The sequence below is a fragment of the Rattus norvegicus genome, chromosome 6 (assembly GCF_021556685.1).
Source record: "Rattus norvegicus strain SHRSP/BbbUtx chromosome 6, alternate assembly SHRSP_T2T, whole genome shotgun sequence".
NCBI classification, from domain to species: domain Eukaryota; kingdom Metazoa; phylum Chordata; class Mammalia; order Rodentia; family Muridae; genus Rattus; species Rattus norvegicus.
In genome coordinates, this window is record NC_141539.1 from 103,525,364 (window position 1) to 103,541,195 (window position 15,832).

The 15,832-nt window shown below is 35.8% G+C and overlaps 1 protein-coding gene across 28 annotated transcripts in view; it reads left to right on the forward strand.

Moving 5' to 3' along the window:
- The window catches only part of Gphn (gephyrin), a 532,330-nt gene that overhangs the window by 207,167 nt on the left and 309,331 nt on the right, over positions 1-15,832 (forward strand). For 13 of the 28 annotated variants that reach the window (XM_087554592.1, XM_087554602.1, XM_087554605.1 and 10 more), the window contains one exon: positions 6,971-7,009. The exons of 14 other annotated variants lie outside the window; for them this stretch is intronic. In XM_087554592.1, coding sequence (XP_087410718.1) covers positions 6,971-7,009 — 39 coding nt within the window. Of the gene's footprint in view, positions 1-6,970; positions 7,010-8,762; positions 8,866-15,832 lie in introns of all 28 variants that reach the window. One more of the 28 variants, NM_001434131.1, reaches the window with a different exon arrangement.

Genomic DNA, 15,832 nt, shown 5'->3' on the forward strand with positions numbered 1-15,832 from the left:
CAATAATAAAAGAACTTCTGGGGGAGTCACCAACCCTGACCTCAAGCTGTATTACAGGTCAATAGTTTTTAAAACTGTATGGTATTGGTACAGAGACAGGAAGGTAGACCCATGGAATAGAATTGAAGACCTAGAAAGGAACCACACACCTATGGGCATTTTATTTTATTTTTTAATATTTAATTTTATTTAATGTGCATTGGCGTTTTCTCTGCATGTAGTCTGAGTGTGAGTGTATCAAATCTTGGAGTTACAGACAGTTGTGAGCTGCAATGGGGTTGCTGGGAATTGAATTCAGGACCTCTGCAAGAGCATTCGGTGTTCTTAACCACTGAGCCATCTCCCCAGCCTGGGTACTTGGTCTTCGACAAGGAAGCAAAAACCACCAGTGGAAAAAAGATAGCATTGTCAACAAATCGTGCTGGTTCAACTTGTAGTCAGCATGTAGAAGAATGCAAATCAATCCGTTCTTATCTCCTTGTACAAAGCTCATGTCCAAGTGGATCAAAGACCTCTACATAAAACCAGATAAACTCAAACTAATAGAAGAAAAATTGGGGAAGAGCCTCGGACACATGTGCACTGGAGACAATTTCTGGAATAGAAGACCAATGGCTTATGCCCTAAAATCAAGAGTCGACAAATGGGACCTCATAAAATCCCAAAGCTTCTGTTAGGCAAAGGACACTGTCAATAGGACAAAACGGCAACCAACAGATTGGGAAAAGATCCTTACCAATCTTACATCTAATAGAGGGCTAAAATCTAATATAATATATACAAAGAACTCAAGAATAAGTTAGACTCCAGAGAATCAAATAACCCTGTTTAAAAAGGGGTACAGAGCTATCAAATAGCCAAGAAGCACCTAAAGAAATATATGTTCAACATATAGTAGCCCAAAAGCTTGGAATACCCAACATAAAATTCACAGACCACATGAAGCTCAAGAAGAAGAAAGACCAAAGTGTGGATGCTTAGAAGGGGGAACAAAATATTCACTGGAGGAAATACGGAGGCAAAGTGTAGAACAGAGACTGAAGGAAAGGCCATCCAGAGACTGCCACCCCTGGAGATCCATCCTATATAGTCCAAATACTGATAGGAGCTTGATATAGCTGTCTCCTGAGAGGCTCTGCCAGAGCCTGACAAAAACAGAGGCTGCTGTCCATTGTACTGAGAACTGGGCCCCCAATTGAAGTGGTAGAGAAAGGACTGAAGGAGCTGAATGGATTTTTTTAACCCCTTAGGAAGAACAACAATATCAGCTATAACCAGGCACCCCAGAGCTCTCAGGGAGTAAACCGCCCACCGAAGAGTACATATGGAGTGACCCATGGCTCCAGCTGCATATGTAGGAGATGATGGCATTGTTGGACATCAGTGAGAGGAAAGGCCCTTAGTCCTGTCAAGGCTGGATCCGGAGTGTAGAGGAATATCAGGGTGGGGAGATGGGAGGGAGTGGGTGAGGGAGTAGGGGAGCACCCTATAGAAGCAGGGGAAAGGAGGATGGGATAGGGGGTTTCTAGAGGGAAAATGGGGAAAGAAGATTACATTTGAAATGTAAATAAAGAAAATATCCAATAAAAAATGAGTCTGAGGCTCTTTCCCACTTTCTTTTCTATTAGCTACAATATATCTCTTTTTAATATATATAATTTAAAACAAAGTTATACAATGCCTCATATCAGAATTTTGAAAATGAGGTAATCTCAAACACTTTATATATAAACAGTCCACAAATAAGATCATTTCTTCAATTTTCTTAAAAATGCATGTCTTAATATCACACATATTCTATATAAAATTCTGTTCTAATATTTCATAATGCCTTTCTCAGGAAGAGATATCACACAAAATTATGGTATGCTTACTCTCTAATTGGAGTTCATACTAGAACTCCAGTGTTGCCTATATAGCTATTTATAAAGTAATGTGGTTTGTTTCTAGGTTAAAATCCTAGAGTTACTTTTTATTAATATGTGTATTTTATGCAGCTTATGCAAAATATTGTCAGTACTTAGTTATTTGGTGTTCAAGGTAAACATAAAAATATTCAAGATTAACTCAGAATAATTATATTATCTGAGCTAGTATAAATAGTCTATTTTTTATACATTTTTGTCAATATAAAAAAACCCAGAGTTGGGTCACTTATTAAATGAATATTTATTTAGTTCATGATGTAGAAGGCTGAAAGTACAAGATCATGTATCCTTATTTATTTGGCCTTTAATGAGAATCTAATAATGGATAGAATCATAGCAGGAATGAAGTGAGATTAAGAGAATCAATTTAGGTTTATATAACATTACAACCTTGGGAGAATACAAAAGTATGCACAGGGGCTTTTAAAGCTTCCTTTTAAGGGCAGTTATGTCCATAGTTTCAGAGCCTCCCATTTGGTTCCACTTCTTTTAAAGTTTCGTATTATTACTCAGTATCACCCCACTAATGAAAGCCTCTAACATATGGACTCTGAGGAGAAGAAACCATATCCAAACCACAACTGGCTCTTAAAGTAGGACTTGCCCACTGTGTTGTCCATGCTGGCTTAGGATTCTCGAGCTAAATGAGTTTTCCTGCTTCAATCTCCCAAGGATCTGAGACATGTACAACTGTTTTTACACATCTGTACTATCAATAGAACTTGAGCTGAAACGTAAGTGGATAGTGGTTGATTAAATACTGAAAAGATTTCCTTGTAAATGGAAAAAAAAACTAAGCAAGTTAGGAACTAAAGTACCAACAGCATAGCTGTAAAAGAGGGAAGGGAACAAAGTGAACCTGGTAAATGTGCATTTTATCTTGATTTACTAGAGTATGCAAATAGGTAGAATTGCACTTGCATGTCTACTATTCAGAGGGTAAAATAACAGTAATCTTAGTCTTGCAAGGTACATGTTAAAATAATTGAAAACAAAGCACTATAGACATGTTATTCATATTACCACTAAACAGATATTTAGCTAGAGATAGTCATTGTTATTAAGATTGGAGAATATTCCTTTCTTCATTAGAGACTAGAATCAATAATATTTGTAACAATAAATTAATCTGTATATTATATATCCATCTATAAAATATAATATAGCTTCTTAGACAAAATGTAGTATAATTTCAACAGACGAATTCATACACGTATATTTCCATGAACATTGAGTAGTATCACTTTTATGAAGTGACATCATATTTGTGACTTTTTTTATTCCATGATAAAGACCTGATAGCAATTAATAAAGTGGGTCAGAAACAAAATTATTTGGATGATTCTAATAATTGTGTCAGAGTTATTTCTTTATAATAGAACATGACAAAACACATAACTCCTGGCTCAGGGATTAAGATCTTGTTTTCCTTCTTTATTGGATAACTCAACAACTTCCCGTGACTCCAATCCATGATGTTCAGGTACCTCTGGCCTCTGTGGGCACTTGTAACCATGTGCACAGACTCATGTACATATGAATAACTAAAACTAAAGTAAATCTTTATAAAAATGAAAGATAAATATCTAATAAGTAGGGTTTTCAGTGTCAATTATTAATGGCACAGAGCTAAGAATTGTTAAGAGGGATATAAATTCCTTCAAATGATGCTTAGAAGAAAGTATCATTTTGAAAGTTTAGTGTCATCTATTTATCTGCACTGGGAAAGAGTGACCAACTTAAACACAAAAATACAAAAGGAATTCAAGTTTCTAGGAGTCTAATTTACATAAAAAATAAATTATCTTCAATGAATGAAAAAACTATAGTGATGGATTTCACTGAAACAAATTAGTTGTCTCTACCCCTTATGTCATTCACTCCTTCCCATCACTTCGCAGCAAATAACTTAGTATTCTTGTACGTAATAATTATCAGGATGGACCTTTTGGAGGAAAAAGATTGGCCACTATTTATTAAGAAGTGATTCTAAATAGGGTTTTACAAAGAGTAGAATAATAATTTGGCATGAACTAAGGTGAAATAAGTTTCAAAAATTATAAAATGAACAAAAACTATGGTTATTTTTAATATTACTAGAATGTGTCCTTATTACTATAGCATATCTCTTGCTTTTTTATGTTAGGACTCCATTTCATAGGTAGGCCTTGTATAATGGGGCTATTTAATGATAACTCTTCTGGTGAAGTTTAAAAGAAATTACATCATATGCATCATTATTGATATGATAGTTAGAAGTTTGAATAATTATATAAAAATTTTGAAACTGTTTATAGGTCCTATTTACTTCTTTTCATTTATTGCCTTTTGCCATTTACAAGGCTTACTGATACTGTATGTCCTGAAGGTACGACACTGGTGAAAGATGAATATCACTGTCAGAAATAGATAGTTCTTCAAAGAAGGAGGTACTGCTTTTATATATTATTCAAAACAAGTTCTAGTATAAGCATACCTTCTCCTGGAGCTGTATCACTGATAGTATGAACAATTTTTGTAGCATATTCAAATTATGTTATTATCCTTATGCTATTTTATAAATATAAAATATCTTAGAATAACTATTCCTGAACTTATGTTTTAAATATAGATAGCAAGTCATTTTCAGAAACCGTGTAGTTTCCATTATAATTACACAGTGCTGGCATCCCTATAACTCAAAAGCAGATATAGGTATTATAAATGATTGAAAATCCCCAAATCTAAGAAAAGAGATAATCATCCAGGTACAAGAGGCATGCAGAGAAACAAATAGACCAGACCAGAAAAGAAAGTCTCATGTCACATGATAATCAATATACTAAATGGACAAAATGAAGAAAGGATATTCAAAATGAAGAAAGGATTTTATATGTAAAGTCACGTTACATATAAAGACAGACCCATCACAACTAATTCTACAAATTCTGAAAGAAGACCGATGCCAGTCCAAACTACTATAGCAAGAAAGGTTATCATCATAATCCAATGAGAAAGAAAGATTTTATATGATAAAAACAATTTTAAGGAATTTGTGACCACTGGGCCAGCATTCCCAGAGGCTATTGAAAAGGAATACTTGGGTCAGAAAAGGAGGTTAGATATACCCAAGGTAGCATAGGGAGTAAATTATTTGAGAACAGATAATCAGAAGAGGTTTGTGATTAATGCTGACTATGCTTCATAAAATTATTGTAAACATTAAAGTTGTATTTCACATACAATTTTTACTTGACTGAAATGTTCTTCTTTTGGTTTTTTTTCAATCTTTTTGAAATGTAAAGATGAATCCCAGATTCCCTCAGAGATAAGAAAACAGGCAATAGACAGGGTCCAGCTTCTAGGCTGCAATTCACTAACCTAATAAAAAGCTCTCGTATTCTATTTGATATTAGTATCCTCATCTGCTAATCTGCAAGCTCAAAATATGTGTGAGCTTTCAGTATGCTCTGAAACTTTGAGATTAAGAAAATGAATTCTGCTCAAAAATGTATGCTACCTCAACTTGAGTGTCTAATATATGTTGTATGTTCATGCACTTTTCATGATGTTGAGGATGCAGGAATAGACAGAAGCCTCCATGTTGAGCCATTGAGATGTCTCCAAAGGAAAAGACATGTGCCACCATTCCTGAGAGCTTTTGTTTAAACCCAATGGAAAGAGAGCAGATTCCAGCAAGAATCCTGGTGTTTAGGTGCTCATGTATGTACATGTGTGCACATACTCTCTCCCTGACATGTACACAATACAGCATAAATAAATATAATTTAAAGTTTGTTAAAAGTTCTCCATGAATTTTATTTTAATGATGTAAAAAATTTTCAATAAACATATTAAATTTTCTCTTATAGAGATTTAAAGTTGAAGCCCAAACCTAAGAGCATAAGTTGTATATAAAAGGAGAGATAAGTTCTGTAGTAAGAATAAACCCAGGAAGGATGATGATCGTCTAGGCAGGAAAAACCATTGTAATTAAAATAGAACCATCCATTAGGGAAGATTTAAGCAATGACCTAAAGAAGGAAAGAGGAGTGAATCATGTAAAACAATTATGCCCCTTTTAGTGTCATAGTATAGATGTGTAGGGTGACTGGTTTATGTTTTAACAGGAAACCAGTTGGAAGGCAATTAAAGTAATATAGATGAAAAATTAAGAATGATGTAGCTCAAAAGGAGGGGAAAAATAGAAATATATAGATTGGAGAGGAAAGGAGAAAGGAACAGGAGAAGTCAATTTGGGGACAAGATTTTACTGTGTAGCTCTGACTGTCCATATGATTCTTCTGCCTTAGCCTCTCAAGTGCTAGAGTCAAAGGCCACCATGCATAGCCAGCTGATATATTTTGAAAGAAGTAACAGATGAAAAAAGAGAATGAGAGAAGCCAAGTAAAAGAGGCAGGATTTAGCTTTAATGGTTTAAGGAATATATTGCCATTTAGTGAGATGAAGACTGTTGAAGGAAAGGAAAATCTAGGGATTAAATTGGGATTTTTACTTTGATGACAGAAATATGAATTGCCATGGAGCTCAAAGCAAATGTCTGAAGAATTTTTGAGTCAAGGATATAAGTTAAAATTCAGGACAATTGATGACATCACCTAGGTGTTAGCTAGAATTAATGTGTATTTATTGGTATGGTTTTTCCTAGTCTAATTTTAAAGACATAGGGAGTTTCTAGAAATTATCCCCACTGCTCATTCATAAAGAATGGAAGGAATCTTACTGAATTAGAACCTTGACCTGCACAGAAAATACCATTAGTTGGCCATCCTCAAATTTTACCTTGATGTGAATTTTCCCAAGTACCTCCTTGCTGGAAACTGTTTGCCCTGGAGGTAAGTGTAAAAGGGGAGGTTGTGGGGAGTGATGGGGTAAGGGCTTCCTTAACCTTTCTCAGACCTCAGAAGTGCTTTGATTCTGAGGAAGAGAAGGTTCAGGCTGGTTCTTCTTTCCCTGAACCAGTTCATAGAGCCCTAAATTTGACCTGCTTTCCTCAAACTGGGAATCAGAAATCCCTTTTCTCTTCTGTTTTTCTGCTGCAGAAATTCCCAACATTCCCATTTTGTGGGCTCCAGAAAGGGGTAAGCGAAGACTTCAATCCCAGCCAATCATTTTCAGATTAATACTTTTTAGTGTTTTGGTTTATTTTCCCATCATAAAAAAAAACCTGCTTTGACCCATTTTTCCCATTTATTTAATTTCCTTGTGGATTGTTATATATCTATGTTCTAGGGTAATTCTGTATCCCTGGGCAATAGAATTTAAACTCATCTGCTGTTTCCATTTGTGTGCTATTTCTTGTGAATTCTCATGTGCAGTTTACGAATTATTTCTTAGATGGAAGACACCCAGTTCAGGGACTTTTTGCTCTGCAGTCTCATCTTTTCCTGAATGGTGTTTTGTTCTGCTGCTGACAGCTTGTCATTACCTTACTCGGCTGCTTCTGATGATCTGCCATTGCTTCTCTACTGTCCTGTCTTCCTGCTTGATTGCCTTTGGATTTTCTCCACTTTTTATCTATTTGATCTGCTGAAATATTTGTGTTCTTCACTCATTGGTGCTTTACCCATCAGCAAATGCCCTGGTACTTCCATATCCATCTGCTATTTTAGCATTTAGACCCCCAGCATTGTGTGTCGCCCCCCCCCCACCATTCCCCTATAACTGTGGCCTACTGAGTTCACCACCATCTGCCTGCCTGATTTTGCCCTGTCAGTATGCTTGCAATAGTGTAAGTAGGTACAGATTATTAGTACTTCTTTTACAAATGCCTTGTCCCTCTGGATTGGACTGCTGACTAGGTTGCCTGACTGTTGCCTCATCTTCCTATTTGCTTCCTTTGGCTGCACCCTTATTTTATTTGAGACATGGCATTCATCTCTAGTGAATTTGTGACTTGCTGGTTTGCTCCTACTGCCTTCCTTTGTATTTCTCTGCATCTAATGAATTAGCAACATTGTTCCTTCCCTGTTGTCTTTAACACTGATCAGATGTTACTTCCAAGGAAAATTTGCCTATGTATTATCCAAATATGTCTTAGAAATAGAAAATGATTTGTTATATAACAGCCCAGGTCTGTTTACTCCTAAACTGACTCAAAACTCAACTATCTCCTGTTATTTTTGCTTATAATACAAGTTCTCATTCTTCTCTTTTTTGAGGACATTTTTAAAACATGCATCACTCTTGCCTCAGTTATCTTTCAGCATCATATGCTATACACATTTTTTTCTTATGTGTGGGATCTTTCAATAATGTTCCTTGTTACAGATTTATTTGTGAATTTATTTTACATAATTCTCAAAGGTTTCATTTAAAAGTTGATTAATTTTATACTTTTAATTAACAAAAAATTTACCTTGAAAAAAATTAATTATTTTTTATTTCTTAGTAGTTCTGTTTAGAGTAGTTTTCAGCTCTCCTCAATATTTTCCTAGAAGAATATAATTTCCTCCTCTCCATAACTTAATAGTATTAGTTATACTACTATAAATATTTTTGATGTATTCAACTTTCCCTCCTTTATAACTTCTTTTCTTGTGCAAGAGTAGAGTTTTAAAATTTACATTTTCCATGTTACAGAAGCTTGGCATCTAAAAAGACATGTAATCTATATTTTGTAATCTTATGTTGACATGAAAAGCCAAACATGAGAATCAGAGAACTTTGTAGAGTTTGTAAATCTAAAAAGAGATGTAAAGTAGGATGTTTACAAGTGCATGCACATGTATGTGTATGTAAATTTTAAATGTTCTTTATATTTGTTACATCATTATGTTTGAAATGTAAAAATTATAACTATCCAAATTTAATTTTATTTAATTTTATCTAAAGCAAACGAGATAAGGAAAAACCTTGAAAAGAAATTGATAACATTAGAGACTGCTGGGGAAAATATTTAGAAGATACCTTTAGGATTTCTGTCTTAATAAATAAAGTAAGTATGAATATACACACATATACATGTACATGAATACACATATATACATATATAGTATATGTACATTTGTGTGTATATATGTGTGCATATATATACATATATACATATATACACACACATGTACGTATGTATGTATGTATGTATGTATGTATGTATGTATGTATGCCAGGCTTTGGGGAGGCAGAGGCAGGTAGATATACGTGAGTTTGAGGCCAAGCCAGTCGGGTCTACGTAGTGGGGCCAGGCCAGGCCAAGAGAGACACAATAAGATCCTATCTCAAAAAAGAAAGAAAAAAATATATTGCTTAAAACTTAGCACAGAAGTGTAAAAATCAGTGTAAAACTTAGCACAGAAGTGTAAAAATGGCATTTATATAGTCATCATCACCATCTATTCCATAATCATCCAGTATATATACATACATACACACACACATATATATATATATAATATATTATATGTAATATATTTCTGTCTTGTTTCACCTAACATAACGTTCCTAAGCTTCCATATTGTAGTATGTGTCAGAAGTCCATTCCTCTTTTCAACTATATGTCTATGCCTCAGTTTATCACTTAAGCTGTTGAGTAAACACTTAGGTTTTTTCTGCCTTCTGGTATTAACAACAGCACTGCTGTGAACTTTGGTGTATAAGTGTTTTGTTTTGTTTTCCCTGTTCCTTTTGCTCTACCAATAGAAGTATATGTAGGAATAAGTTAATAGCAAAGAGTTCAGAAAAACTATAAAATGCATGAAAAGTCAGTAAGTTCAAGATGCTACAGTATTAGAAGAAAAATAATAAACGTTTGGACAAGCTATAAAAGGCCAAGTTCTAAGATTTAGGAGATTCAGGTGTGTGGCACATGCCATTAATCCCAGCACTTGGGAGGCAGACACTGGTGAATCTCTGTGAGTCAATGCCAGCCTAGTATATTAATCAAGTTCCATAACAGCCATAGCTACACAGGAACCTGTCTCGAAAAACAGCAGTAACAACAAAAAACTGGAATGATGTTACACAGGTCTTGAATGCTTTAGATATAACAAAAATAATACTAAAAAAGTTTAAAGTTTTGGATGGGTTGTTTGTTTATGTGTATGTTTGTTTTAAACAACTGAATGGTGTAGACTGTACATTTAAGAGAAGAGATGTATTTAAAAGACAAGGTTTCAAAGGGAGAAAAAAATAAGGAAACACAGTTATATTTAGACTCTAAATTTTAGAAGAATTAGAATTGTAATTTAATGGTTTTTCATCCTGGACACCAAATGTACTTATAAACACAGAAAATGTGGTACATCTACACAATGGAATATTACTCAGCTATCAAAAACAACGACTTTATGAAATTCGTAGGCAAATGGTTGGAACTGGAAAACATCATCCTGAGTGAGCTAACCCAATCACAGAAAGACATACATGGTATGCACTCATTGATAAGTGGCTATTAGCCCAAATGCTTGAATTACCCTAGATGCCTAGAGCAAATGAAACTCAAGACGGATGATCAAAATGTGAATGCTTCACTCCTTCTTTAAAAGGGGAACAAGAATACCCTTGGCAGGGAATAGAGAGGCAAAGATTAAAACAGAGACTGAAGGAACACCCATTCAGAGTCTGCCCCACATGTGGCCCATACATATATAGCCACCCAATTAGACAAGATGGATGAAGCAAAGAAGTGCAGACCGACAGGAGCCGGATGTAGATCGCTCCTAAGAGACACAGCCAGAATACAGCAAATACAGAGGTGAATGCCAGCAGCAAACCACTGAACTGAGAATAGGACCCCCGTTGAAGGAATCAGAGAAAGAACTGGAAGAGCTTGAAGGGTCTCGAGACTCCATATGTACAACAATGCCAAGCAACCAGAGCTTCCAGGGACTAAGCCACTACCTAAAGACTATACATGGACTGACCCTGGACTCTGACCTCATAGGTAGCAATGCATATCCTAGTAAGAGCACCAGTGGAAGGGGAAGCCCTGGGTCCTGCTAAGACTGAACCCCCAGTGAACTAGACTGGTGGGGGGAGGGCGGCAATGGGGGGAGGGTTGGGAGGGTAACACCCATAAGGAAGGGGAGGGGGGAGGGGGATGTTTGCCCGGATACCGGGAAAGGGAATAACACTTGAAATGTATATAAGAAATACTCAAGTTAATAAAAAAATAAAAAATAAAAAAAAAAACTGAAAAAAAAAACACTTTCCTAAAACAGATTCTTGGTCTGTGGGTTATAACACTTTGTGTATGTGTATCACAGTATAATCTAAATTTAATTCTTTTTTTGTCTTTATGGATAATTTTTCTAACATAATATATCCTGATTATAGTTTCCCTTCTGTTTACTCCTCTCAGTTTCCCCCCACCTCCTTTTCCATCTCAATCTACTCCCTTCTGTCTATTAGAAAGCAAATATAATTCTATGGGAGAACGACAAAATAACAGAATAAAACTAACACATTGGAATAGGACAAAACTGAAGGGAAAGGGCCCAAGAAATGACACATGGAACAGATATGAATGCAGAGATCCACTCAATCATATACTTAAAAGTCCCATTAAAACATTAAACTGGAAGCAGAGGATCTGTAGTGGGGGAAAAGAGAATATGCATTTGTGTGCGTGCGTCCGTGTGTGTGCGTGCGTGAATCCATGTGGTGTGTGTGTGTGTGTGTGTGTGTGTGTGTGTGTGTGTGTGTGTGTGTTGTGAGTGCATGTATGTCCGAATAAAAAATTAAGAAAGGAAAAAATAAACCTGACATAACATAATGAGTCAAGGAGCCTCCAGTGATCTTGTTGAGTTTGTTTTATCTTGGTGATCTATCTACTCTAGCCATGCAGCCCTTACCATTATGAGTAGTTTGCTTTCCACTGAGCCTTCACCCTAGCACCCCATGTAGTGAGTGTAGGCAAATGCCTAGGCTGTGCATACTGCCTCAGTCTCCGTGAATTCATATGTGTGCTTATCCTGTTGATGCTAAATCTAATTCTGTAACACAGTGCCAAGTCTTAGGAATAAAGTTAGAGTTAGTCTTTTTCTTCAAGAGCTTTGAACTGGAACATTTAAAAGAATAATAAAAGATAAAAATCCTGTGAATGCATGATACTATGTCTTACTCAGATTCAACCTTTGTTGGGGTGAATTTTGTTTACTCTGTCTGCCCTTTATCAGCTGAATCTCTGTACTAAACTAACACAGAAAACACACTGGATTCCAGGAGAGGAATAAAATTCAACAATAAAATGCATTTTGAGTATCATCTACCACATTGTGAAACTTTTTCTTCTAATTCTTGAAGAGAAAAGTTCAAGGTTAGAATGTTTGCGTGTACAGTAATCATTTCACTTCTCTAGGCCTGACTGATTCAGGTAAAAGAATCCCTTCTGAGGTGAGGAGATGGCTTAGTAGGTAAACAACATGAGTTTGAGTCACCAGAACCTAGATTAAAGCTGTATGTAATAAAAGCTGTTTCATTATAGCCCGAGTTATGAGAGTCCCCAAACATGTTGGTCACATCACTTGCTGGCTAATCAACCCTGCCTGAAGGGAGGCTTCCAGGTTCAGTAAGAGACCTTGTCTCAAAATTTAGAGTAAATAGTGATAGAAGATATCTAAATTTGTCCTCTGGGCTCCATATAGGCGCATATAGGGAGCCTATCCATTTATACAGTATACATATATACATTATTATACATATATACATTTCTAAAGAACAACCGCCTTATTTAAACCTCACCCTTGTCCCCAAATGGTGGCAATAATTTGCATTTTACTTGAAGTCTCTTTAAAGTTTTTCTTTCATTAAAAATAGTTTTTCATATACTCTATTCTGATTATTGTTTCCCTCCTCCAATTCTTTGCAGTTTCTACAATCCCTTTCTGATTCTCTTTAGAAAACAAACAGGTATCAGAGAAATAGTAACAAAATAAAAGTGGATAATATAAAATAAAAACAAATGACTCTAAATAGGAAAAAACAAGCAAGAACAAGTGCCAACAAAGAGTAGAAACACATATGAACACAGAGATACATGGGTTTTAATCAGGAGCCACAATATCTACTCAAAGGACCTATAAAGTAAAAAAATTAAAACAGAGGATGGAGAGATGACTCGGCAGTTAAGAGTAGTGACTACTCTTCCAGAGGTCCTAAGTTAAATTTCCAGCAACCACATGGTAGCTTACAACCATCTGTAATGGAATTTGAGGCCCTCTTCTGTTCTGTCCAAAGACAACAACAGTGTACTCACATACATAAAATAAATAATTCCTTTTAAAAATTAAATGGCCATATTATTAATTTTGTACCCTGCTATTTTGCTGAAAAGGATCACTTGTGTTTATTATATCATTCTGCAAATAAAGATACTTTAGAAATATCTGTAATATTAATGCCTGCTAAATTCAGTGACATTGAGATTTCATAGGTGGTTATAAGTTGTCATAATTTAAAGGGAAATAGGTGGACAGTATAGCTGATGATAGAGTCAAATGTTCAGTAGGTTGTACTTAAATATAATTGTAAATACACTGAGAAATATCTGATTGTTGTGCCCTCTTGTTCTGGTTAGTAGTGACAATGTTCAAGAGTTTCTCTTATCAGTTAAAACTTAATTGAATTCCTGATGTGAAAAAGTTCAGACATATTCATTAGCTTTTATTATGTATTTATTTAATAAACTAGTCATCTGAACTTGGGATTCATTTTTCCTCTTTATATTGATACTCTCAAACTTGAGTCCTGGTTCTTTTAAAATTTCAATAGGGTAAATTTTACTAACTTGTTTTTCCCTCCATATTCCAGATTGTCCTACTAATGTTTTGTTTTACTGTTAAAGATTTATCTATTTTATGTGACTACACTGTCACTCTCTTCAGACACACCAGATAAGGGCAGCTGGTCTCATTACAGATGGTCATGAGCTATCATGTGGTTGCTGGGAATTGAACTCAGGTCCTCTGGAAGAGCAGTGGATGTTCTTAACCACTGAGCCATCTGTTCAGCCCCCCTGCTAATCTTTTTATTGTAACAATATAGATATAGAGATATCAGTTCCCTTTTCAAGAGAAAAACACAAATAGAATTTGTATCCATGTTTAACATATTTTAGCATTAATTGTTTACAAGATTCTTCTTTGCCTGTGTTCACACTGAAAATTTGAAACAAACCACACAGAGATTATATGATGTAGAGATCTAAGATAAAAGACAGATGGGATTTGTTGTTATTGTTGTTGTCGTCGTCATTTGTAATGTTTTATTTTATTTATTGGATTGTTTGGTTTTCCCTCTGGAACCTCCCTTTCCCATTTATCCTCCCCCGTTTCTGTGAAGATGCTCCCCCTCCCACCACCCACTCCCACCTCACCACCTGGCATTCCCCTACACTGGGGAAATCGAGCCTTCACTGGACCAAGGGCTGCTCCTCCTATTGATGCCAGACAATGCCATCCTCTGTTGCATATTTAGCTGGAGCCAAGGGTCCCCGTGTCTACTCTTTGGTTGGTGGTGACTAATATGATTTTATTTGTAATGAGTATACTGTTTTTTTGTGATCTTTGAACTCCTATTTTAATTTCAAAGAAACTCAACATACAGTTGTATGTTTTCTTCATGTGACAGACAATGTATGCCAATATCTCATCCTTGAAGACATTGGCATAGGGGAAAATCTCCTGAACAGAATACCGATGGCTTATGCTCTAAGATCAAGAATTTACAAATGGGATCTCATAAAATTGAAAAGCTTCTGTAAGGCAAAGAACACTGTCCATTGGACAAAATGGCAATCCACCCATTGGAAAAAGATCTTTAACAACCCTATACCCGATAGAGGACTAACATCGAAAATATACAAAGAACTCAAGAAGTTAGATTTCAGAGAATCAAATAACCCTATTAAAAATGGGGTATAGAGTTAAACTAAGAATTTTCAACTTAAGAATCTCAAATGGCTGAGAAGAACTTAAAGAAATGTTCAACATTTTAGTCATCAGGGAAATGCAAATCAGAACAACTCTGAGATCCTCACACCAATCAGAATGACTAAGATAAAAAACCTAGGTGACAACAGATGCTGGCGAGGATGTGGAGAAAGAGAAACATTCCTCCATTGTTGGTGAGATTGCAGACTGGTACAACCACTCTGGAAATCCGTCTGGAGGTTCCTCAGAAAACTGGACATTGCCTGAGGACCCAGCTATACCACTCCTGGGTCTATACCCAAAAGATGCCCCAACATATAACAAAGACACATGCTCCACTATGTTCATAGCAGCCTTATTTATAATAGCCAGAAGCTGGAAAGAAGCCAGATGCCCTTCAACAGAGGAATGGATACAGAAAATGTGGTACATTTACACTATGGAGTACTACTCAGCTATTAAAAACAATGACTTCATGAAATTCTTAGGCAAATGGATGGAACTTGAAAATATCATCCTGAGTGAGGTAATCCAGTCACAAAAGAACACACATGGCATGCACTCACTGATAAGTGGATATTAACCAAAAAGAAGCTTGGATTACCCACAATACAATTCACAGACAATAAGAAACCCAAGAAGAAAGATCACACCAAAGTGTGGATGCTACAGTACTACTCAGGAGCAGGGAAAATAATCTCCGGGAAGTAGAAAGAGGGAGATCTGAGAGGGAGAGAGAAGGGGAAGGAAAAAGTGGGGGACCAGTTCAAATATGGGAAGAGATAGTGGAGAAGTACAGATGGTCAGGAATTTGAAAGTAGGTGTATAGCAGTGGGGGAGGGGTAATTGGGGTTGCCACTAGAAAGTCTCAGATGCTAGGGAGCCAAGAGGTTCCCAAATCCTTTCATATTTAATAACAAAGCCCCTCTAGATGCCTCTAAAATTGGAAGATTCTTTGTGAATAACTACTCTCTAACAAGCCAATCACTGTTCAATTTTTGTACTCACTTCTCTACTAAGGATTACTTACATTTA